This window comes from Carcharhinus amblyrhynchos, chromosome 5, assembly GCF_965287045.1.
Source record: "Carcharhinus amblyrhynchos chromosome 5, sCarAmb.v2.hapA, whole genome shotgun sequence".
Classification (NCBI taxonomy): Eukaryota; Metazoa; Chordata; class Chondrichthyes; order Carcharhiniformes; family Carcharhinidae; genus Carcharhinus; species Carcharhinus amblyrhynchos.
Window position 1 is genome coordinate 38593570 of NC_137328.1, and position 26892 is coordinate 38620461.

Below are 26892 nucleotides of genomic sequence, written 5' to 3' on the forward strand. Positions count from 1 at the left end.
CCATCCCTTTCATTATCTTATACGTCTCTATAAGATCCCCCCTCATCCTTCTAAACTCCAATGAGTACAGACCCAGTCTATTTAGTCTCTCTTCATAGCCCAACCCCCTCATCTCCGGTATCAGCCTCGTGAACCTTCTCTGCACTCCCTCCAAGGCCAAAATATCCTTGCGCAAGTGCGGCGACCAAAACTGCACGCAGTACTCCAGCTGCGGCCTCACCAGTGCCCTGTACAGTTGCAAGCCTATTATGATAGGCTTGGATCGAGTGGATAGTCAGAGTCTTTTTCTCAGGGTCAAAGGGTCAATTACTTGGGAGTATAGGTTGAAAGTGAGAGGGGGAAAGTTTAAAAGAAATGTAAGGGGCAAGTTTTTCACATAGAGGATGGTGAATGCCTGGAACACACTGCCAGAGGAGGTGGTGGCAGCGGATCCTGTAACAACGTTCAAGCGGCGTCTGGATCGATACATGAATAAGCAGGGAATAGAGGGATATGGACCATGTAGAGGCAAGAAAATGTTTGATTAGAGAGACATCTGTGTCAGCACAGACTTGGTGGACCCAAGGGCTTGTTCCTATGCTGTAACCTGAGAGCACAGATATAATTAGTAAAAGAATTTGAGTTAAGATGGGGGAAGAATTATTTTGCACACCATGTTATGATCTGCAACACAAGGCTGGAAAGGTTGATGTAAGCAGATCAAATAATACCTTTGAAAAGACAATTGGATAACTTCTTGAAGGGAAAAATATTGCAGGCCCTTGAGAAAAGAGCAAGGCAATGGGATTAATTGAATCGTGCTGACATAGGAACACTGGGGGAATGATGCCATTCTGCTGCATCTGTGATCTTATAGTATCTTAACATGTGACAAGCCAGAATCATACTTTATACACATTGCTTATGTATATAAAGAAGCCCCTCTTTTATAAAGAAATAAACTTGTTCGTTAGCAACTCTGGATTTAATTCAAACTAGTTCAATTCTTTGCATGCTGCTACACAAATCCAATAGAGCCGTCTTCTGATTATGGTGTAGCAATAATGATCAGGCGATTCCTGGAGCATTGGGAGCAATTTAAAACAAAGCGTCTGTATCTGTGGGAGTGCTGGGTGGGAGGGAAGGACCTGGGAGAAACCGTGATAGCTTTTAGAGTTCTTGAGGATTTTGAAGAGGGTTAGTGGTTGCAAGTTGGGGCTGGTTGGAGATGCTTGACTTAGACACAGAATCCTACGCTGCAGAAGGAGACTATTTGGTTCATCAAGTCTGCACCAACCACAATCTTACCCAGGCCCTATTCCCATTTACCCTAGCTAGTCCCCCTGACACTGAGGGGAAAATTTAGCATAGCCAATTCACCTAACTTGCACATCTTTGGACTGTGGAAGGAAACTGGAGCACCCAGAGGAAACCCACGCTGCCACGGGGAGAATGTGCAAACTCCACACAGATAGTGACCCAAGCCAGGAATCAATCCAGTTCTCTGGCGCTATGAGACAGCAGTGCTTGCCACCCTGCTGCCCCAAATATTCCAAATGCTTGTCGTGGGAATATTGAGAAACAGGAGTTTGAGCATTGGAGGGGCTGAATTAATATATTCAAATGGAATAGACTTATTAAAATGGATTCTGAGGGTTTTTAATCATCTTCTCAGTCGTAAACAAAATTAAAATGCCTGGAACTGGCTGTAATTAAAACATTTATCGTGCCTTTGTATTCTTGTTAACTGCATGTCAATTGCAGCCATTGTGTTGAATTTTGGTAAGGTGAGTATTCTGCATAAATTTTCCTGATGTTTAAATGCGTGAGCAGAATTACAGGAAGTATAGAAGCATATCAACAAGTATATGTTGGCGCAGTATATATATTCTTTTTAATATTATCAGGGATCTCCCATGGCATTGCTTATGATGCATAAGAGAATATGCTGTTTTATTCCTAATAATGTGCAATACGTTGTATATTGGGGTGACATGGTAGCACAGTGGTTAGCACTGCTGCCTCACAGTGCCAGGGACCTGGGTTCGATTCCCAGCTTGGACCAGCATCTGTGTGGAGTTTGCACATTCTCCTTGTATCTGCATGGGTTTCCTCTGTGCTCTCCAGTTTCCTCCCACAGTCTGAAAGATGTGCGGGTTGTGTTGATTGGCCCTGTTGAATTGATCCTTGGCAGGGAGATTGGCAGGGTAAACGTGAGGGGTTATGCGAATAGGGCCTGGGTGGGATTGTGGTCAGTGCAGACTCAATGGGCCGAATGGCCTTCTTCTGCACTGTAGGGTTTCTGTGATTGTCAGAGATAATGGTTGATGACAGCTGAATAAGGGATTTTTATTAGCGTATTCTACGGACTTGGTATCAGTATGTAATTTTATGTTCCAATGATTGAGAAATAACTGTAGTTAAAGACATGTACATATCCAATGTAAAATGACTTTCTGACCTCTCATTGGACAATGCCAGTCTTGAAATATAACTTTGGTGATCTTTTTCCTTTCTATTTCCTTTTTCCTATTCTAATAGTGTTTGAAAGAACACATTACCTGATGCTGATAGTGTATTGATGTCACAATAAATTGTATTGTTTAAAGCCTCCTGTTGCCCCATGTACCTGAGTACAATATTTACAGATTACTAATCACTAGCGTCCTTACAAGTCAGTTTTTTATCAATATCTTTTCACTGTATTCCTGTATGATAGCTATCAAAGCAGGTTAGTTTATCTTTCTCATTTCCTCACACTTTTCAAAGGGTTGTCCCACAATGCATCGGTTAGCTGCAGTCAACGGCTTGGTTGGTTTGGTTGGATCTGAAAGTTCCCTGATACAGGTATGCTTTATTGCTCTGCAATTATTTACTAATACAAACAGTGTCTGAAATGAACCATTCAGGAGTCTAAATAAAGCAATAAAATTAAGCAATTTTAATTGTTTATCTGAGAGAAAATGCAGTAACTATTTGGTCAATGGTGATTTGAAGTCGCCATGCATTTCAAATAAATTTCTTGTCCTGTTTAAGGTATAGTTGGAGACAAAGATTGGTTAACCTAAAGTTTATCCCATGAGTGGGCAGTCCAAACTCTAGAAAGAAGCTTGGCCAGACTATTAGAAGGCAGGTGGGTGGAGAGATTTGAGGTCAAAATCATCTGATCAATAGGGAAAAAAGGAAAGAACGTTCCTGTAAGATCAGTCTCCAGATTAATCTGGTAATAAGCATCTGTTAGTGGGACGTAAAGGATATTTGTAACCTGGTCATGAGGTCTCAAATATTACAGCTGAGAAAGTTTGATTGGGATGTTATCCCTGTTTTGAACCCAGAAGAATTTTGAAGACACGTGTCAGTGGTTGTGTAGCGTTCTAAAATTAAAGCCAACAATTTCAATACACAGGTGCCTGCTCTAGAAAACTGCTCAGAAAACAGCACCAAGGAGCATTCAATTCTATCAAGGTTCTTTTGGTTCAGCACAGACTTTCTAGCTCATGTGTAAGTTCCCCAAATTCCTAGCACTCCCCAGCTTGGACAATTTGTTGTTACAAGTTTTCCTAGATATAATTGGAAACTAAGTCCTCCCTATATCTTCATCAGTTGAATGGTTCACACACACACGGACACTAAGGGCTCAGAAGAAATCTCAGGTGGAACGTTTCCATCAGTCGTCCTCAAATCATTATCCAGCAGAATATTAAAGGGAGGATAACTGGGCTTAATAAACAATTGGGCAAATTTACAGGAAGAGCAAGAATTTGTCTTAAAAAAAAATCGCATTAGATCAGGCAGCAAGGGGCTAAGTAACTGCAGATCCTGTAAAAGGACTACATAAATAGGAAATGTCGAATGGTTTGTCTTTCTATTTTGACGTTTTCAGTTTGTAAAGTAGATGCGTTATTTTCAGACAATCAAAGATCTGTCAATTCCCAAATAAGAAATAGGAGCAGGAGTAGGCCATCTAGCCAAATGATCTGTTTGGTTGCAGTTACTCAAAATGTTAATTTATGTTAGCATTTGGAGTATATTAGAAGGTAGACTGGAAGAAAAGACATGAGATTGTTAATGCTGTTACTCATGGTCATAACCTTTTGGTGGTGTTTTGGAGTATGTTTGTCAACTTCAAATTTATCATCTTATTTTCAACTCAGTTTGTAAGTTTGGGTAATGGAAAATGAGTTTGATCAGTATCGATAAAGCAATTAGTAAGTATAAGTATTGGAATGTACAATGGCTCTAGCAGGCTCACATTTGAAGAGTGACAAGCATTCACTTATGGATAAAGCACCTTCCTTCTCCAATACTGCAGGTTTAATGTAATGGCAGCAAACTAATGAAAATTGGATGATGTTGTAAAGTTGATCAGTTGTACTTGAGTAAATATGGTTTAGAGAGACTGTGAATATAATATATGTTGCTTTCAGACATGTTGTCAGAGTGAAGCAGGAATTTGTTTGTTGCAGTCCATTGTAATGTTACACCTTCATGATGATTATAAAACAAATCTGAAGCAGTCTTTTAAAGGTTCATGTTTTCTCCAGTAACTGTTTTCAGTAAGCCAATATGTTTGAACAGTGTGAGATGGAGTGGCTGTTTCATTTCTGACAAATTGATGCTGCATTAACATTTATTTTCAGAATTAAACAAAATAAACACAAATACCTTTTTTAAATATAAAAGTGAAATGTCGTTAAAGAAAGTTGGCCAACCTAGTTTGTGAAACGCGTGCACAATAGAACTCAAAGCACTGGTATTTACTTGGCAAACATTTGGTATATGTTGATCCTGTGTGCCTAATGCCATCTAATCATCTGCTCATAACTCTTCTATGTACAGCTGAAGTCAGAAACAATCCAGTCATCCCAGTTTCAATCTAAGATGAATGAAGTTATCAGAGCAATGACTCAGGTAAGATTCAGATGCCTGCTAATTTATAATTTTAATTTTGAACAGTCAAGAGGAGTAGATTAAACTGTCCCTGAATCATAGCTGGAGTTTGTCTTTTAATGCCCTTTTTCCACTCTCCTACTGTGCTCGGCAGATTTGTTAGTGCTGTCTGTCTGTGAACACGATTCTGTCATATTAATAACTTTAAGAAACACAATTCAAACCAACTGCTCAAATGTCCTCCAGCCATCTGACATTTGGCTCCATTCTGAGTTGGTGCATTCACAGCTGCCCGCGCATACACTTTACAGAGAGGTAAGAGTCACCGCAATGATTTATTGAACTAAAATTATTTCCTCTGCTGCTTCTCCAATGTAACAGGCTAGACCTTGGAGCGGTTTCTTACTACTTCAATACCTTGCAATTTCTAAATTAGATTTTCACCAAAGCCAAAGTTGTCATGAGATTTCATGTTTGTTTTTTGTTCATGAGTTAATAAAGGATTCCATCAGCAACAACTCCCAATTGCTGCCATTATCACCATCACAAACTCAAACATTACATCAGCGTTTGCACAGATTCTTATTGAAGACTGTTATAGTTATCTGGCAAAATGTTGCTGTTTTAAATTTATTGTTCAATTTTTTTTGACATTTTATTTTCTCTTGTTGCACATCAAAATGGGAAACTTCGTGAATTGGAATCAAACAATTTTCTAGCCAGCATCAAAGAAAGGTTTGCAGTTAGATGGATGGTGGGCCAGATATTGGTTGCAGAAGGGGGTCATATAATGCAGGAGTGGCTGTTTTCACGAGCTCCAGCACTACTCATCTTTTAATGCAATTTTTATCTTGATGCACTACACTTAATTATCTGATCCTGATGTGTATAATCTGTGCTGCGTTCCTGGAATATGCTGGCTGAAATTTAGGCGAAAGGGAACCAATTAAAGTCAAGAGAGTCCTTATTTGAGCAAGGTGGTCGGAGGAGGTAGGGTGGGACCCAGTTTGCGGTGGCAGTTTCGCTGGTGAGTGGGCCTGTGATTCAATGATGCTGTTGGCATCAAGATGATGACTGCTATTTTCAGTGAAGTATTTGACGACGGTCTTGGCTCCTGGCACGGATTTTTGGTGCTCACATTGATGAAGTACGAGATATCCTAAACAGAATGAATGATAAGGATGAAGAAGACAGAATCCTGTCAATGGAGAGGACGGTTTCCTTGGTGAAGGTTCGTCTTTGGTTCTTCGAAATCCTGCTGCATGGTATGTTGAGCATCTTGGTTGATTTGGGGAGATGGGGCTGAAGAAGGAGTATCCGTATGCCTCGTCTCCTGACGGGAACTGAGGATGAATCCCCGGCTGAATTTGAGAACTGGCTCCATGCTGTCTCAATCCCGATATGAGGGCTGGGCATCTCGAGTTCAGTGGAGCATTTTGTATTCGGCCTTCAAGAACTTGGGTCAGTCAAAGACTCCGACCACTGGTTTTATGTTGTCTTGTCCTCAGTTTTTGTTAAAAAGGGTTGGAAGCAGCTGGACGTGTTGGGTTCTCGCCAACCACCATTGGTTTTTCTTTACTCGGGCTTTGGATGATGATATGGCAGAGTTACAGAGGCTTCAGTGAAACTCTGGATGGATCCTGGACATTGTTTGATAATCCTGTCATGGCTTTGGCCTTTTCAAGCTGCGTGGTTGGTCATATACTCCTGAGGTTCTTCATTAAACCATGAACTTTGTTCCCTTGTGATTATACTACTTGTGATCTTGTGATGTTAGGGGCGAACTTAACAAAAAAATTCGAAGTGCCAAACAAGTGTAAAAACTGGAGAGTTTTAGATTCCTTTTTTTGGGTGAGTTTGAAAATGTAATCTTACACCGCTTTGTGCAAAAAAGTGATGCATAATCTGATTCCTGCTGAGAGGGGTGGGAGGGGGCACTAAGCTCACCAGAAAGTCGGCTGCACACAGTAGAATGTTCAATCGCGCACGTGCAGATCAGTCCCCTCCAACCCCTCATCACCACCACCAAAAGGCATCAGCTGAATCCTACCCCCACCCCCCAAGCCGATGGCCATTTGCAAAGTACGCAGCGTCCCGGGCTCACTGATACTATTTAGATCATGGATTTAAATATTATAATCAGCTTTGTGCTCTTCTTGGGCATGAGGCCGATCTTGCTGGAAATCCAGGCACGGTAAGATGGCGAGAGGCATGAAATCGGGCGCAAACCTGATTTTTTTTTTAACATCTCGCGCAATCTTATCGGCTTGCCCTGCCCATTGACAAGGGTATATGTATGTATAGATGAGCATAGAGGCATTTATCATCTGTTATCCTGTTGCACTGTGACAGTCAGGATTGTCTGTTTTTTCTTTTTGATGGTAATCTTCCACCGCATGCTGTGATGATGGAATGAGGAAAGCTGTAGTTTAATGTGCATTGCTGCATTCAGTCTTGATGCTTAGTACCAGAGGAGCAGGGTGGTTGGGAAGGTCTGCCTGCACATACTTCTGTCCCTGTGTTAAGTACTAAATCTTGGGTTTCAGTATTTGCAGCATGAAGACATTTCCTTGCTTGGGGATTGTTTATGGCCCTCCTTTCCACTGAGAAGTATGCTGAGGTGGTTGTATGACTGAGGGTTGTGCAATATTTACCTGTGTTATATGCTGTAATCCTTGCATTTCATAGCATCCCTACAATGCAGATGGAGGCCATTCAGCCCATCAAGCCTGCACCGACAACAATCACACCTAGGCAGTATCTCTGTAACCCCATGTATTTGCTCCATTAATCCCCTGATACTAAGGGGCAATTTAGCAGACCAGTCTACCTAACATGGTACCTCAGAGTGCACATGCACATCCGATGTGTTGCACATCTTTGGAGTGTGGGAGGAAACCGGAGCATCCGGAGGAAACCCACGCAGACGCAAAGGGAATGTGCAAACTTCACACAGTCAGTGACCTGAGGCCAGAATTGAACCTGGGTCCCTAGCGCTGTGAGGCAGCAGTGCTAACTGATGTTGGCACTGAGGGAGTACAGTTTTTAGCCCCTGTCACTTTATTTTTAGATAAGATGAGTAGCACCACAGCAGAATGGTGATAGGTGGTTTGGTATAGAGGTGGTTGGTTTGCCCTTAAGTTCTCATTGTGGGAAAGGAAAATACTCTGTTAGAACTATTGAGGTTGTTTTTTTTTTGTACTTTAGTTAATTTGGAATTGAGGAATTCTTGCTTATCTCCTATGAAAGTACAGACAGATCCAGTATCCTGAAAAGGGCTGGGTTTGTTTTTTGTCGGAGGAGTTGGGGAATTATGTACTGTTGCACACTCGGCTTGGTTGGCTAATCCTTGGGTATCTAACCTTGTTAGGCTGGTCTCCTATTTTGACTTGGTTGTGCAAGTAGTGACAGTGGTTACTTCATTACTTGGCTCATTTTGTTAGGGTTTCTCTGATATGGGGAACTGGGTCAAACCCTGTTGATGGCAGGGCTTAAATGGCACCTCTGAGCTGCTGAGAGACAGGAGCAGTTAGCTGTGTTCAATGTATAAGAGTGATGTGAGTATTTTTGGCTTGTCGGCCCCTATTTCTCATTGAGCAGATTATGACAGCAGTGACTTGTGTTTTTTCCAGGTGGAGGATACGTAGGGCTGGAACAGGGAGCAGTTTGCCCTCCCCTACAGGGTCTTTTGGACTGCACTCCTTCTTGAAACTGGGGATGTAGCACCCGGTTGGCTGAAAGACCTGAGTGTGGGTCTGGGGACTTTGATTCAGTGTTGTTGAAGTATTTCTCTGTTTGGAGATTAGGCTGGTTGGAGGAGTAGGTAGCCTCCTGCAAGTAGTCTTTTTCAGAGACTTTCACTCTGTCTGTCCTCTTAAGGTTTGGGCTCCCCTGGGAAGCCCAATGTCCTGTTTCTTGGGAGGTTGTGCTGTTCAGTTCCTGGTATCCCTCCTGTGAAGGTGTATGTTGAAAGTCCACATCTGGTATCTATTGGATGATCCTGATGTTCCTGTCTCTTTGGGATTTCCTTTCTATGTCTGGGTAGGTGGGGTGCAGTTCTATCCCTGTTATCCTGTGGGGCCCCATTGTTTTATCCTGAAATCCTCCACTCTTTTTGGTATCCTTTCATTATCCATACTCCGACATGCAAACTACAACAATTATAATGATTGATAATTTGAACCATTTATCTGAATATTTGCTGGTCTTTTCTCTATGTTTATATGGAATAATGATTACTCTGTATTTTACTTGATTTTGGAATGTGTGTTTTGTGGTAAAATGGAAAATCCTCAGTAAAAATATTCATAAAAGTTATTGGTAAATCTTGTTTTAACTCTTGCCCTACCAATGTCCCACCCTTGCTATGTTCTGATTTTATTCTAACCCTGGTCACTCTTATAGGCACTTAAAACACAATTACCAGCAAAATACTCATGCCCATTGTAGAAATGATATTGAGTTGTACACTTTTTTTGTGTGTGTCAACTCTTTAATGCCCAGAGACAATATAAATCTAACCATCAGTCTGGGGAACTCAGTGAAGAGAAAGACTAGTTCAGCCATTTAGCTTTTTGGTTACTGGCATTATGTGCAGGTTCATATTTAACCCCTTGTGTTTAAATTTGTGTCATACTAGAGCAAGTATAGTGCAAATGATTCCATCATTGACTGCATTCTCGATTATCCAAGAGAATTTCCACAAGAAACAAGAGGCCAACAAGTGTTATTTTGGTTCGTCACTGGGCTCTGTTGCTCTGCACCAGCCAGGGACGTTGACTGGTAATCGAAAGTTTGATCTTTCAGTCGATCTTGCATCTCAAAGTTCTGGCACTAGTATATTTGCAACACCAGTCACCGGGGGTTGGGAAAAAACACTTGGCCAGTGCCAGCCAAGGCTGTAAGACTGAGCATTAAAGGCAGCTTGCCGTTGCCTCCAATGACCCTTTCAGCAGCCTCTGCAACTCTGATTTCAGTGACGCTGTCAGTTTTAAAAGCCGTACAAAGCCTGTCCTTTTAAACAGGGTTTGTGTTGGTGAGTGGATTAGTAGCAGCTGATGACATGCTCAACGTGGAACCTGCTTTCCAGCCCAGGAACTCGTTTATGCAGAAGTCTCTTTATTGATTTCAAAGTTGAAAGCTGTGCAGCATTGATGTCTGTTGAGATTGCCAATCTGTGGTGGGGCTGGTTGCTGGTGTTTTGACTGAGCATGTGGTGGAGCCTGTGGGTCACTTGGTCTTCCTGACTAGTGGAGCAGTGCTGTGACTTATCACTCGAGGATTTAAGAACAAGATAGTTCATTCAAAGTTCAGAGTGGAATCGGAAAGGAAATTTGGGGTGATTCTTAGTAACCTATCAATTTCCATTACCAGTTTAGAATTCCTACAGTGGAGAAAGAGGGCATTCAGCCCATCGATCCTGCACCAACAACAATCCCACCATATCCCCGTAACTCCACATATTTACCCTGTAAATCCCCCCGAAATTAGGGTCAATTTAGCATGGCCAATCAACCTAACCTGCGCATTTTTGGACGGTGGGAGGAAACCCACGCAGACACAGGGAGAACGTGCAAACTCCACACACAGCCGGGAATCAAACCTGGGTCCTTGCTGACCACTGTGCCACCGTGCTGCCTGTTCACGTTTAACATGAACTGGACTCCGTTGTGACTACGAAGAACAAAGAAAAGTACAGCACAGGAACAGGTTCTTCATCCCTCCAAGCCTGTGCCAACCACAATGCCCTAACTAAACGAAAAAAAACCTTCTGCTCTTACTCAGTCTGAAAGAACAAAGAAAGTACAACGGAGGAACACAGGGCTAATGACCATATTTCAGATGAAAAAGGCCAGATAGATTTCAAATAATTACTCAATAGTGCAAATGTATTTTGCAAGCAAATGAAACATTTGTGCTAAATTCCATTTGGGTTTAATACTTGTGTGCACTTCTTTTTGTGCTATTTTAATTCCTTTCAAGATAATTTCCAAACTTCCTGTCAACCCCTTTTGTGAGATCTGTATTAGTACTTAGAGCTCTCGCTGTCCATGTCCTCCTCCATTGCGATTTTCTTCACCCGCGCAGATCTGCCTGTGTATTCAATCACAGTTAGTGCCTCTGAAACTTTGCTTGTCTGTGATTAGAAATGTAACCGTCCAGATGCCACGAGTTCACAGTGACCTTTACACATCTACGCAGTGGGTGGCAAATCCCACCCTTTGGAACCCCAGTTACTTCTCTGCTGCCCAGCACCCATACAAGCAAACATTTCAAGTTTTTGCAAGATTAATGAAGAACATATTTTTTAAAATTCAGAAAACATAAAAAATGCTGTTTATCTGTCCCTCAAAGAAAGCATACATGGTAAATGTCCCTTCACTGTGTGTGTGCAGTCTACGTGTACAGTGATTTACAGTGGTGCAGATTTTTGCCGTAAAGTTACAAGTCAGTACAGCACTTTACTAAAAATGTGAATCAGAGCCAAGCAGAAAATGTCCAGGAAAGTAATGACATTTGAACAAAAAGTCATAATTCTCAATGGACTGCAAACTGGTGCATGTGCTGGCCAGCGAATACTCCGAATGAATTCACAGTCAAGTGCATTAGACAGTCTGAAGAGAAAAATAAGGGTCAGTGCTCGTGTTTCTGGTAGCTGTTCTTTCAGGTTAGTTTTTGAGAGAGGAGAGACCCTGGGAGAAATGGAGAAGTTACTCAACATGTGGTCCAATCATTTGAAACAAAGCCCCTGAATTGTACTGGAACATAAAGAGTAGTGAGGAGAGTAGTGTTGGTGTCACCAGTGACAATGAATGTAATGCAGAAGGTGCCTCTCCTGCTTCCAAAGGATTCTCAGTCAGGATTGTTCCATCATTTTGAAAAGTGTTTTGGACTTTATGATTTGAAGTTGGTGGGGGTAGTCTGCTGCAGCTCACCATGCGGCCGCAGGGATACATTGCAGGAAGAGGCTACCAGGCAGAGCAGGTCTTCAGTGCAGGTGACACTGGCCTGTTCTGGAAGGAAATACAGTAAGAAGTCTGGAAGAAGATGCCAAGTAGGATGTTCATTTTAAAGGAGGAAAAGGCAGCTCTGGCCTTACAGCAGCAAAGGACAGGTTGACAGTTTTGCTATGTGCCAATGTGATTGGCTTTAAACACTTAATACACTGCCTGTTTATAAGTCAGAAAACTTTGAGCTTTCGAAAGGAAAAATAAATCTTATCTGTCAGTCTTTTTCAAAGACTAGCAGCCTTGCTTACAGCAGATATCTTTAAACCTGGTTTGATACTTGCTTTCAACCAGAGGTCTGCATTTATCTGAGGAGAAAGAATCTGTCTTTCAAGGTTTTACTAATTGTTGATAATACACCTGAGCATCCACACACTCTCGCTGAAGTGAAAATTGTATTTACCCTGAAAGCATGATGTTATGTATCCAATCAATGGACTGGGGGCTTATTGCCTCATTTGAGGCTTACTGCACCTGACAAAGTTTTAGTCACATCCCTCATCTTCTGCAAGCAGACCCTTCCTGATTGCTGGAAGCAATTCAACATCCTCATAGCAGTAGGCATAATTAAGGAAGTGAAGGCCTCAATTATAAATGCTTGCTGGAAAATAGTTTGGCCTCGGGCTGTGAATGACTTCACAGGGTTCCCCCATCGTAGAGTCAGAAGTTTTGACCTGACAAAACAAGTTGGAGGGAAGGGATTTGAAGACGGCAGCACAGCTGAAGTGGATGAGTTGCTTCAGTCTTATCCAGAGGAACTCTCCAGGCAATTGGTTGAACCGATGGGATTAAATGAGCCTGAGCAGGAGCGGGAAGATGATGGGAACCGAGATGATGGCAGATCTCAGAAAATTTGAAAGCAACAGGTAACAGACCATGCTACAAATATAGAAAGAAGCATTGCCTTTTGTAGAGTGATTGATATAACTATTGTTCCTCACAGAGAACTTTACAAAATTTAAAAAACAAAAGGCAAAACTGTCAACAGTAACATAGTTCTGCTCATCCAAATCATCCACATTGACGCCTATGTCAGCCACGTCACCCACTGCCTCTACCTTCACTCTCAAATATGATAGCTGTACCATAGTGGCTCTATTCTCTCCTCACAGATGCTGTCAGACCTGCTGAGATTTTCCAGCATTTTCTATTTTTGTTTCAGATTCCAGCATCCCAGTATTTTGCTTTTATGTACTATAGCATGATTTGTAAATTGTACTACAGATTGGTGTTACTGTATTCTATAATTGATGAGTTTTACATTAAATTGTTTTGGTTTTCTTGTGCTGACAAGCGATTTCTTCAGTAAAATTGTCTTAAATTTAATAAACAAAATGGTTTTTATTGATTCCAGTAATGTAAAAATGTGAAATTTGGGGATGGCTGGAATGTGTCCAATTCAGTCACATTATAAACTGTGTATGATGTTTGCGGTTTCACCCTTTGTGAGATCTTGTGGGAACAGAACTTCACAAATGACCGGAGTTGAGTGTTTACCAATTCATTTTCAATGCAGAGCTCACTAACACGGTACTTTTTTCATGTGTTCAAGTGTCTCGTGCTTTATTGGGTCTATACATAAGCCTGGTAATCGACTTTAGTCTACTTACATAAATTGTTCACGAAGGCCCCACTTTCTCAACCTTGCCCCCCTGCCTGAGGTTTGGTGATCCTTCAGTTAAATCACCACCAGCCATCTCTCCCCCTCACAGGGGAGAGCAGTCAATGATCGTTAGGGACTGTGGCAACTTTACCTTTGTACTTATGTAAAATTATAGTTCTGCAACAATACTATTGTTGACTCGTATGCATAGTGGTGACTATTTCAGGTGATGATACAGTATAGAAATTGATATTTTTCTTCATTGTTTATGTAACATGCAAATTATAAAAGCAAAAAAAAGTAGACTTGTTAAAATTTTGCCAGTGAAAATATGGCTCCTTAATTTACCTGATGCCAACAATTGACAGAAATTTGTTGAGGTAAGCAACCAGTTCTGTTACAGATATTACCTATCATCTTTTCTGATCTGCTGTGTAACAGATGAGTTCATATTCTGAGATGTGTTACCATATGCACAGTTATGAACAGGCAATCAAGAAAACAAACAGCAGTTTAATTATCAACTACCTGTGTATTTGATTCTTCCTAGAAAAGGAACTCGCGTTTTTATCTTTCAGAATGTTTGCGATGTCCATTATGTTCAGTTGCTTGTTGGAAAGTCGTAAATAAATCTGGTTGAAATTTCAGTTGACAAGCATGTTGGCACAGAATGCCCCCACAGTTCTCCACATGGCAACTTTCAGTCTGAACAAATTTATGGTTTAATCGAGTCCAACCTCTCCGCACACGGAGCGATGAGAAATTGCTTTCCTATTCTGACCATGAAATTGCTTTCATATCCCTGTGAGTGACTTTGGCAAAATCCTGATTCTGGCCTCCGGAAACTTTTGTTTCTTGGAGCAGTTGGTCAGTATGAACAGCCCACTTTTCATTTTGTCAAAATACAAACAAGCAAATATGAATCAGAAGGGATCAGAGTTGTCTCAGTTTTTGAACAGGATATCTTGATGTCAAATGAAAACATATTAATCTTGCATCAGTTTGTTAGAATTCATGCCCATTTCATTTAAACTGTACGTGTAGCACTGATGGAATGTGACATCTTTGGAACATAGTATTGCTATATTGTTACATCGAGCAATTGCGATGCCAAATCTCTCACTGTGCAGGTCTTGCTTCTCCCTCGTTAGGACGTTTGCAGATATATAAAGGGCAATTTACCATGGCCAATCCACCTAACCTGCACATCTTGGACTGTAGGAGGAAACCCACGCAGATGTAATATAATAAAAATTACTCAACCATAGATCCAAAGCTGGGTACAATGCTAAATTCATAAAGCCAATACTTGCTGAAAGACTGTGAAGATATTCTGTTTTGGATCTGTGATGCCTCCTAATCAGCATTTAGTATCACCTTGGATACTAACCTGTTGTCGTTTACTGCTGGACTACTCATCAGTGAACCTCTTTGGTGAGCGATAGCAGCCAATGGATCCTGACCTATTTGTTTAGACCCAGAAAGGACGCTGAAGACAGAGGATTCAATTGTTCTGCTTTAAAATGAATGAACCACAGTTGTTTCTGGTTAAGCAGCTCAAAGCTGTTCTATCCGTTCACATTCTTACTTTAGGAGCTAGCCTGCCTACCAATAATTAGGACAAATTGTTTCAGCTTGGGGTGGCACGGTGGTGCAGTGGTTAGCCTCACAGCTCTAGGGACCTGAGTTCGATTCTGGCCTTGGGTGTCCTGGCTGTATGGAATTTGCACGTTCTCCCTGTGTCTGCTTGGATTTCCTCTGGTTTCCTCCCACAATCCAAAGATGGATTGGCCATGCTAAATTCTCCATCAGTTTGTCTGTGTGCGTACGTGTGTATCTGAGAGTGGTGTGTGTGCCCTGCGATGAACTGGCACGCTGTCCTGCGTGTATGCTGCCTATTGCCCCGTGTCTGTTGGGAAAGGTTCTGACTCTCCCCGACCCTGAATTGGAGTAAGTGGGTAAGTGAAAGAGACTTGTTTCTAGCTTTGAACTTGTTTACACCTTGTGAAAAAGGCAGAGATGGGAAGCTAAAGGGAAAAAAAAACACATTAAAACTATATTTTCATGTAAAGCTGTGCTGGAATATTTTTGTGAAATCCGCAAAAAAAAGAATTGTGTTAGGCATTACTTGCTCAGTTGCATGTCTTGCAATATTTTGTGTGTGTGTTTTTAAATTTTCTCACCTATTTTTATATGTTGCCTTATCACAGATAATTAGCTTTTCTGGAGTAATTGGACTCCAGTCCAATGCTGCCTGTGCTTTAGGACATCTTCACTTGACCAACATGTCTTCCTGTCAGAGTAGGACATCAGGTTAGTGGCACTAACGCAAATTGTGAGATGGTGTATACTTAATTGATTCTATAAACTCAGCAACGCCGCAAATGTTTTACTTTTTAACCATTGGAATTGTGAAAATTTCAACAAGAACCTGCCTTTGTATAACACCTATAAGGTCACAAAAGGGAAAGAAAAGCCCAGGCACAGTGCAAGAGTGAATATCAAACATATTTAACACTGAGCCACACAATGAGAGGTGAGACCTCATGTCAAAAGCTTGGTTGTAGAGGCAGATTTAAAAGAGCATCCTTAAGGAAGAAAGACAGTGAATTTACTGAGTTCAGGGCCTAGACAGGTGAATGTGCAGCTGCCAATGATGCAGAAAAGACCTGTAGTAGAGGAGTACTGAGATCTTGGAGGATTGTATGTATGAGGGAAGTTGCAGCGATATGAGGGCATGAAACTGTGAAAGTATTTGAACACAGTAAGAAATCTCACAACACCAGGTTAAAGTCCAACAGGTTTATTTGGTAACACAAGCCACTAGCTTTCAGAGCGCTGCCCCTTCATCAGCTGAGTGGGAGTTCTATTCTGTACAGAACTCCCACTCATCTGAAAGGGCAATGCTCCGAAAGCTAGTGGCTTGTGCTACCAAATAAACCTGTTGGCCTTTAACCTGGTGTTCTCAGACTTCTTACTGTGCTTACCACAGTCCAATGCCGGCATCTCCACATCAAAAGTATTTGAAAACGGGGATGAGAACTTGAAAAATTAAATGTCGTCTGGTAGAAAAATTTTACAAATTTAATAATTTCCCATGGACATGGGCCTTCAATATATAAAGTAACCCATGTCTCGAGTACGTGCCATCCTTTAAAAGTCTCGATTATTCACACAATGAACACAAATGTTTGAACACAGAAATGCGGAACTTGAGTGGGTTACGCTGAGATCAAACTCTTGAGAATGCTAGTGAAGAAAGATGTGAATTTTTTTTTTGTGTCGATGACAGCTCCATCATAGCTCTGCCAAATTTCCAGAACTGACAGGCCATGAATAGAGGTCCAGAAGCACTCACATTAGGCATCTGTCATGATCCACAGTGGAGGGTGTGGGAACCACATGATGGGCAAAATATGAGTATCACTCTGACATTTTATTTTTGCTTGTTTATTTTGAACCTTATGTTTGTGTTTCATCACTGCTGCCATTTTACAGTATTTTGTCTGAGTGGCAAACCTTAAAGGATGTTTTCCAACGTTCCAATGTTGGACCTTGGTAAGGTGGAGTCATTGGAGCAGCGCAAGTTCTGCCAAAGGCCATAGGAGTCCACTTTCGCCAAGCAAAGTCACAGAAACAATTAGATAAATGCTGATTTCAAATTAATAGTTTGATTAGAGGAGCGACATCCAGGTACTCTTGAAATAATTCTGTGGAATTCTTTGTGCTCTTGCGAGAGGTACTGAGGCCTTGGTTTAATGGCTGAAAATCTCCATCCTTGTTCATGGCTTGGATTCACGGGTGCTGCTGAAAGTTAATGGGGTTTTAGCTGGAATACCAAATTCTCTGCTCTCGCTTGCAGCGGGGAGGCCATGGATTAGATCAGAGGATCCCACCCATAATGCCATTCGGAATGTAAAATCATAGAATCATTACAGTGCAGAAAGAGGCCATTTGGCCCATCGAGCCTGCACCAACAACAATCCCACTCATGCCCTATCCCTGTAACTCCATGTATTTACTCTGCTAATCCTCCTGATCCTGCCAACCTACCTAACATAGCACCTCAGTGCCCCACTTCTGCTGTTGTGCTTTGATATGTCTGTCTGTATTAGGTGACCAAGACTCTGTAGTGGGGTTTGAACCCAATACCCTCTGACCTGAAGTGAGAGAACTACCACGGAATCAAGATTTTGTGCACAATTTATCAGTGGCTTTGCTGATGAGAGCTACTGAAGTCAATTATTAAGACAGGATTTTCTGGTCCCTCCTGCAGCACAAATTAAAATGGGGAAAATTTGATGGATAAACTAAAGGTCCGTTAACTTTGGGCGGGATTTTTTGGTCCCTCAGTGGGCAAGAAATCTCACCCCAAGTCTTTTGTTAAATATTGTTTTAGCTCATTCTGATGTTGTTACCCTTGAGTGAAAGTGTACCATGATTCCGCAAATAGTAGCCGCCTGGTCTTGTCTGTGAGGGGAGATATTCAACTAAGAATTGGCCCAACAAAGATAGTGTGAAAATAGAGGATGAATCATACTATCTAATCCTGGGTGCCCCTTGGTGACTCGATATTGAATGTAATTGGCAGAGCTCTGATATTAATAAAAATGAACATTTGTGTTTACTTTTATGAACTCCTTGTGACCTGAACAAATGATCATGTGCATTTAACAAGCTGTACCCTAGAGTGACAAGAGATGGAGTTTACCCTTGCAGTGCCCAGTTAGATTAATGGTCGCAGTTGTATTGAAGTGGGTGTGAGGAGGATTGGTGGAGGGAGGAGAATCATGGAATCCTACAATGCAGAAGGAGGCCACTTGGCCCATCAAATCTTCACCAACCATAATCCTACCCAGGCCCTATTCCCATAATCCCATGCATTTACCTAAACACTAATGGCTAATTTAGCATGGCCAATCCACCTACCACACACATCTTTGGACTCTGGGAGGAAACCGGAGCACCCAGACGAAACCCACACAGACACAAGGAGAATGTGCAAACTCCACACAGATAATGACCCAGGCTGGGAATTGAACCCGGGTCCCTGGCGTTGTGAGGCAGCAGTGCTAACCATTGCTCCACCGTGCTAATCACCAATGTTGAATTAACTCTTACTGCTGTGATGGAGCCAACAGTGTCCCTTGTAGAAATCTTTTTATGAGCTCATGTTCCTGCCTTGCTGTTTGTTTGAGAAACACCTTGACCAATGGTGGGGGAGATTGAAATATAATTTAGTTTTGTTAATTTATTTGTATCACATGCAGACTTAGATTAATACTGCAATGAAGTTACTGTGAAAATCCCCGAGTTGCCACACTCCTATTCAGGTGCACTGAGGGAGAATTTAGCATGGCCAGTGCACTAACCAGTCTTTCAGACTGTTGGAGGAAACCCAAGCAGACACATGGAGATCGTGCGGACTACACACATACAGTGACCCAAACCGGGAATGGAACCCAGGTCCCTGACGCTGTGAGGCAGCAGTGCTAACCACTCTGCCACCGTGTCGCCCTACAGGAAAAAGGCAGAGAATTTGATAAACTTGAATGTTTTACAGGCACTTTTTGCAATCTCTGACCCTTATCTTTCTTCGCTTAGGATTAGATACTTTAGCAATCGAAAGGCTTGCATTCAAGGAGAAATTAGTACTGAAAGGATACTTTAAGTCTCAAATCTGAGTTTAAAAAACAGCACACCCCATCCATCCAGTCATGCCTATTCTGGGCGGCACCTGGAGCCGCAAGCTGGACTGGAAAGAATTCTGAGCAGCTTTACCTCATTTGCAGCTGCTCACGCATAACTAATATCAAATCCACAAGATCATACTGGAGACCTAATGTGGCAACCTTGTGGGAGCAACAACGATAATTCGAATGTTAAGTATCTTCTATCAGATGCGCGACTTTCCAAATAGTCTTTTTAAAAATATGTTTTGATCGAGGGTATTATATTGAAAATGGTCACTTCTCGCCTCCCCCTCTCCACCCCCTCCACTTAGCATCTCCTTTGAGGGTGACCTGCGGTACACCATGCACGCTGTGCATCAGTAGATGCCACATTTTTCAAGTGATTAAGCTACCAGGATGCTGAGACTACTTACCCCGTTGCCAGGAGACTGAGTCGCACATTTTGCTGGAGTTTGGAGAGCAGACTATGGAAACTGAATATGACAGCAGGGTTTTACTTGTCAGCTAACATCAATTTTGAAATGTGTTCCCAGTGTTATTTTCTTTTCGCCATCTATCTGTCATCTAATTGCAACTGGGATTTTCTTTTTTCTTAAAATCAAACTGTCAGTTCTGTGTGAAGTGCTGTGTCATGTCCAGCAGTTTTCACGCAGGTCTAAGTGGTTTTGCCTTTTATTTTATTAATTGCTTGGCCGGCTGGTTAGCAAAGCACTCCAGATTGTCTCGGCAGTGTTTCACACTTTTTGAAACCTGTGAGTGATATGCTGACCAATAACACAGGGAGTCAGTCATTGTTTGTGGAGTTAACATATGTGGTTCTTTACCTAATGAGATCAATCGTTTCTGCAGTGCCTCCAGATTTCGACTATTTGCCAGAAAGGAGTGTCATCAGGCCCGCGACCGATTATATCATTGAAGCTGGGAAGAAAGGTATGATGCTGAAAGTATTTAATTGTTATCAAAATTGTTGCCCTTTCAGAACAGAAAATTGCTGATTAACTTTCTCATTGATCACTTCTAGTTGAACTGATGTTCTTGGCACTGATCTGAATTTGGGCTCAGGTCATTCCTTTCATGTAGTATTTTCTCATGCTTATTACACTGTGTTTTGCTAGAATTATGATTAAATTGTACCCACTGTTTCACAAAATGCTGCACGATCGTGGTGTTTTATTGCCAGCCAAAATCTTGACCAGCTGTCTCAGGTGGTCCCACTTGGTTTAAACCTATATCCTGGTTTGTGCTTTGTAATAATCAGTGGCTGGAATTTTACTGGGACACCTGCCCCGATTCTGAGGGCAGGTGAGGCTCAGAGAACAGCATTCTCCGTTGGCCTCAGGCAGATGTGCTGGTAGAATTCCACCCAATATCTGTGGTTGGTTCCATAATTTTCCTCTTACCGTCCAACGTTATTTCATAAGGGGTTATTTGGTGTGAGCCTTCTTAAGATGACATTGTTCTACAGCTGTAGATCATCTCGGCACATTGCATGGGTGAAATTCTGAATTGAAGGCTGGGTGTAAGATTGGGCTCATTCCATTTTATGTGGAAATCCTTGACTGAACACAGGACCTTACTGTGCCCTAAATCCTGTTCAGTTCTCTGATTGAGTAATCCAAATACCAAGAAAACGAGAACACAATTTTTTTTTGTAAAGCACTGTTGCGATGAATCCAGTCTTACCCAGTTATCTCTAATTGACCCTTGACTGTTTTCTGAAACAGTATTGATTAAATATTTTTTAAAATGCTTATGTTGGCCCATGTAACGGTGCAACTGAAGCCTGGTGTAATTGGCTTCAGATGAAAGCATGCTTGAAAAGGAAGTGTGGCATTCTCGCAAAAATGTTCACCACTTCAGAACTCGTTTTCTACTCAGTAACTCTTCCCTTTATCCTTCTGAACCCAGTGATGGTGACAGCCTTAGGCATTTTAATCTGAGTAAACCACTGTCAATATCAAAATAATGCAAAAATATTGCAGATGCTGAATTGAAAGCAGAGAAAAGAGTGGAGATGTTCAGTTATCAGGCACATCTATGGCGGGAGCGAATGAGTGATTGTTTTGGGTGCCGATGCTTTGTCAGAATTAACAGTGAGGCTTAGTGCTGGATAACTCATGAATGCATGAGAATCTGCAATCACATTCTCAATCTCTTGTCCCTTGATTTTAAATCAATTAAGCCATTCATTGTGTCTGACTAAATCAAGTGAAGTGAATGCTAAACTATATTGTTCAAATACTACAGTCATGGTTAGCTAAAGCTGCTACAACTGTCCAGTGCTCTGTTTAGGCTCTGCAAGTACAGTGGGGTCAGCGTTGGTCACTGCCATGCCTGTACTGGCTGCCGTTCATAGCAGAATTGTGAGGCAATCCCCCCCCGATTCAGGGAACTGAGCAATGAGTGCAGTTAAACTCTAAAAAAAGGCAATTAAGGATGTGTCAATTTATATTAAAGTTCAGTTTTAAATTGTATAAAATTTTTGAACTTGAAGCTTAAATAAATCAACACAAGCAGGCACGGGGCCCAAACTGGTGAAGGGTAAATCCAGAACTGTCAGGAAAAATGTATTCGCGCGAAACATAATCATCAAAAAAATGTAAGATTGTGGATTCAAGCCCCACTTTGGGACTTGAACAAAGTTGTGGCTGCAACACTGAAGGTGTGCTGCATTGTTGGAGATGCTGGACTTGTGCTATTAGAATAGGCAAAAACAGCCTCAGTTTAATCATTCTGGAAATTAAAGATTCCTGCTGGAATTGTTTTGGCCAACATTCCTCCTTTTTAAGCAGCATTTCTGAGATAAGGTTAATTGGCCATTTACCTCATTGTGAGTTGGAGAATATTGCTGTGTGTAAAATGGCCACTACATTTATCCACATGGCAACAGTAATAATTCTTGATAGTAATTCATTGTACCTAAAATGCATTAACTGAGAAAAGCTAGGCTGCTATATAAATGTAACACTGACCTTCTTAATCCAACCTAGGAATAAACTTCCATAAAGTAGAGTGTGGAAAGCCTTCAAATGTCCAGGCATTGCACCTTTTATGAATTAAACAAAATATGTATTTCCTGGTGCATTTTCCATGCCAACACTGGGACCAGTCAGAGTCCACTTGCCAATCTGACTGCACTTTTTCTCTCAAACAGTATAAATTGTTGTTCCTTTTGAAATTGGTCATCTTGATCCTGATGAGTGCAGGCGAAAAGCTTTGACAGCATGTCTCTTTCTTCAAGAAGCACCCATGGTTAAAAATCTTATTCAAGAGCCACTTGGGTGATGCAGTAAGTATGATAAGGTTTTCTTTTTGGGACTGGATGATTTGAGATTGCTTCCCTTCTTTCTATCGTACCCTATAAGGAGAGGCCTGACAATTGGAACCCATTGGGCACGACCTTTCTGTACTGCAGTGTGTTATGCAAAAACAGATTGATTGTGTCATCCAAAGGAGAAAGAAAGCCTGGGGGAGTTCAAGGTGCTAATTTACTAAATGAAGCCACAGGTATCTGTGCGCTCCATCAGTTATCGTGACTTTTTACGCTCCCGTAGAAACTCCCATCTCACTGCTACTCTCACTTGCAGCTGACTCTGATCTGGATTACTGGGCAGAATGCCTGCTTCTCTCAATAGCTCTATTCACTCTCACAGCTGGAAGGCACATCCCGAGATCAGTGTGTTGGGATACGACGGGGCTGATTGTCACAGCTGTCAAATTGTGCAGTTCGAACAAGACCTGGAAACTGAGAAGGACACCAACAGTCCCTGTGCACAGCATCAGCTCACGTCACGTGGAGCAAAAAACACATACCTGCAATCAAACACAATGGTATTCAGTCATAGCACCCCCACATCTGCCGATAGAATCATAGAATCCCTACAGTGCAGAAGGAGACCATTCGACCCATTTGAGTCTGCACCAACCCCAATTCCATCCAGACCCTACTCCCGTAACCTAACACATTTACCCTGTTAATCCCTGACACTAGGGTCAATTTAACATGGCCACTCAATCTAAACAGCACACCTTTGGACTGTGAAAGGAAACTCAGGAAGATACAGAGAGAATGTGCAGACTCCACACAGACCAGTGACCCGAGGCCAGAATTGAACCTAGGTCCCTGGCACTGTGAGGCAGCAGTGCTAACCACTGTACTACCGTGCTGCTGACTTTTGTGCATACCAATGGAATTTGTCCAGGACAGATATATGATATACCCAAACCCCATGTATCATGGTGCTTCTGGAGCAGCAAGTAAAAAAAATGTTTTTTTTAGCTTGGTGAAAATGCTCCCTTGGGCTTTTCTTAAATGATGCATGAGCACTGTGTAAATCAGATATTTTCAAGTGTCTGATAGTCATTAACCCGCTTGCTGGGACAATCCTATATATAGATTTCAACAAGGTGCCCTCGGAGTAGTTTTAACCCCTGTTAAAAACTATTAAGCACCTGGGACTGTAAGCAAGCGTGAAGTTAAATGAGGAGTATCTGCTGCACATTGAAAATACGATTAGGTGTCTTGTGCTATTTCTAATAGCATAAATGAACTTGGAATGAACTCAAAATCATCCACCACTATAACCCACATGAACGCACCATGCTACCACTGCACTGTCTTCTTACATCTGGTTTTCTTCTTTGATTTGTAGGTCCTGAGAGAATTCCTCCCCAGTTAGTAAAAGTTTTGTTGGGGCCTATCGCTGGATGTGGAAACAGTCAATATCCCCCTGTCAATTGGGCTTCCATACTTTCTCCACTTATGAGACTGAATTTTGGTGAGTCCTATAGATTCTAGAAGATACAATGATTGATTATAAAACGGTGTTGTTAATAAGTCCATTATTTCATAATTCAATTCAGTTCAACGTTATTGTTATTGTATAATGCACAAATAGAAAAGCAACGAAAAGTGAGCTTGTAGGCTTCCAAGATACAAAGAAAAAAAGCAAATGCAGTAGCCATTACAAAATAGTGCCAATAATCATTAAGTGTATATATGCATATTGCACAATGCCCATCACCTGGGAATGTGAAGAGGTTATATGGCTATTTTCTTCCCTTTTAAAGGAGTGTTTAAAGCCAATGGCCTACCGACAACAACCTGATCCTTAAATCATGAGAGAAATACCGAACAGTTTCATTCTTTCTTAAAACTCCGTCTAAAATATTTGGTCTTTCAATCAGGGTCAGGATCTTTGTTGCGTTTCTAAGACTGGGCATGCAAACATATATTCTTCACCTGGCCTTGTGTCTTAGCTGCTTTTAACATACAACAGGGATTGATGCTGGAGAGATTACAGGGAGATTTTATGAAGTGTGGAAGGTTACATTTCTGTTAAATTCTTTGGAAATGTTCCAAAGATATGCCTGTCTCTGTTGACCACGAGGTGGTGAATTTAACCAGTAGTTTTAAACTAGTGTCAGTGTATCGTTCCCCAGCCCCCCCCGCACCTCCAAGTATCCGATGGTGAGATAGTTCTATCTTAAATTAAAATACTCCTTCAAACAATTCTTTTAACGAAACTCAGCTTTAAACAAAACCAAACTCAGTTGATAAATCCATTGCCAGTTTTTATAGGGTCTGACCTGGGAAAAAAATCCGAAGTGATGAGAGGTCCAGCAGTCCAAGGTCACGAGAGGTTAGCTTCTGTGTCAGACGTGCTAGTTAGCCTTTCAAATTTGACACTGAAACCCCTCCTGTCAAATGAACTTTCTGTTCATCAACTACTTGTTGATTTGTGCCTCAGTCGTTCCTGCACGGTGAAAGAACAGATTTGTCTCTCTTAATGAGTGCAGGAGTAAATTAACGTTAGCCTTTTTTTGTAAGTTATGGCAACGCTCGGAAGTAGTGCGACGATGATTTATAATATTCCCCCCACCAATGCTGTCAAGTAATGCTACACTAAGCGCCACTGTCCTGCAACTTACTAGCTGCACTGCTAAATTGAGGGTGCCAGAGTCATTGGTGAGAAATCGCACTTCTGCCATGATGCTGTGGCCTCGTCTTAAATTAACTGAGGAAAGGTCGGGATTTGTCAATACTGGGTTCTAATTGTAGAGGGAAACAGTTTGGACTCTGGTGCCATTTGTAAAGTAAACAGTGCCATGCAGTGGTCATGCTGTAACATTCCAGCTTTAATACCGTGTTTTCTCTTTCACTGTAGGTGAAGACATTCAGCAGCACTGCATTGAATTAGCAGTTACCCAGGCTCAGACATCACAAAGTGCTGCAATGTTTTTAGGAATGTGGGTGGTCCCACCATTAGTGCACACCCTTAACGTAAGTACTGATTTTTAGTCCACAAAAGACATTTTGCTTTTTTTTAAACTTACTTTGTTCAGTCTGTACAGCATACACATTGAAAATGTTGGTGATAACCTTAAATGAAAAGTCACTTACAGTTTTCCTTTCCTTTGACTGTAGTTGCAGTGTTCAGTAACGTGTTGTATTCAAGCACTGCTCTTGTCAGCCAAATAACTCCTGGAAAGTAAAAATTACCCCTGCTCCTTTCTGCAAACCACCTTCTTGAATTCCTTTCTCTATTTCCAATGCCCTCACCTTCAACTAATGCGAGGAGCTTGTTGACCTCTGTCACATTGATTGCAACATCTACTTCCGCCACTTCCCGCCAGCCTACTGGACAAGATTTTTCTCAGATTGCCCCCTGCGGGGGACCATTGCTCCCTCATTTCTTTCCTGTTTCCCCTCATGCCATTGCTCGCATGTCAAATTCTGCTATTCAGATATAGTACCTGTCTCCTTCAAATCTACTGGCATAACCCTTCTCTTCAAAAAAACAAATCTCGAGCCGTCTGTCCTTGCAAACTACTGCCCCATCACCAGAGACCTTGAATGAATTGTCATCCTGTCCAAATTCGTGTTCATCTTTCCCAGTTTGCCATGCCTCAATCTCTCTAATAATGCTTCCCCCCACCAGAGTGTCAAAATGGCTCTCATCAGTCATCGATGTCATGCTATGTGAATGCTGCACCATTCAATAAGGTCATGGCTGGTCTGACTGTATCTTAACTCCACTTGGCCATCTGCCACTCATAACCCTCAACTCCCTCATCTGTCAAAAAATCCGTCAAACTCTGTCTGGAATAAATCCAATGAGCCAGCCTCCAATACTTTCTGGGGAAGAGAATTTCACAAACTAACCACCGTTTGGGGGGAAAGGAAATTTTGATCACCTCTGACTTCAGTGGTAGACCTCATATTCTTAAACTATGTCTCCTGGTTCTAGTCTCTCCAACAAGTGGAAACATCCTCTTGGTATCTGCCCTAACAAGCTTCATCAGGATCTTATTTATTTCATAAGAACATAAGAAATAGGAGCAGGAGTAGGCCATCTAGCCCTTCGAGCCTGCCCTGCCATTCAATAAGATCATGGCTGATCTGTCGATTAGATCATCTCTCATTCTTCCAAACCCCAGTGGTTATAGGCTCGATCTTTCTTTAGGTAAGCCTCCAGTCCATTCCAGGAATGAGTTTGAGTGTGAACCTTCCCTGAACTGCTCCTGACACAGTGATATATTTTTGCAAATAAGGAGACCAAAGCTGTACACAATACTCCAGTTGTGATTTCACTGATGCTGTGTACAGCTTGACAACATCACCTGAAAATAAAAGCATAGATACTAAATGCAAGCTGATGAAAGTGAGCCAGATACCCAGCTCTGCCTTGCCACCACTCCTGTTGGCCTCTGCTCTCTT

General features: G+C 41.8%; 1 protein-coding gene across 3 annotated transcripts in view; it reads left to right on the top strand.

The window, feature by feature from the left end:
- The window catches only part of focad (focadhesin), a 218653-nt gene that overhangs the window by 156811 nt on the left and 34950 nt on the right, over positions 1-26892 (top strand). For all 3 annotated transcript variants that reach the window (XM_080188679.1, XM_080188680.1, XM_080188681.1), the window contains exons 32-37: positions 2749-2826; positions 4819-4890; positions 15690-15792; positions 20022-20102; positions 23825-23950; positions 25340-25455. In XM_080188679.1, coding sequence (XP_080044805.1) covers positions 2749-2826; positions 4819-4890; positions 15690-15792; positions 20022-20102; positions 23825-23950; positions 25340-25455 — 576 coding nt within the window. The remainder of the gene's footprint in view (positions 1-2748; positions 2827-4818; positions 4891-15689; positions 15793-20021; positions 20103-23824; positions 23951-25339; positions 25456-26892) is intronic.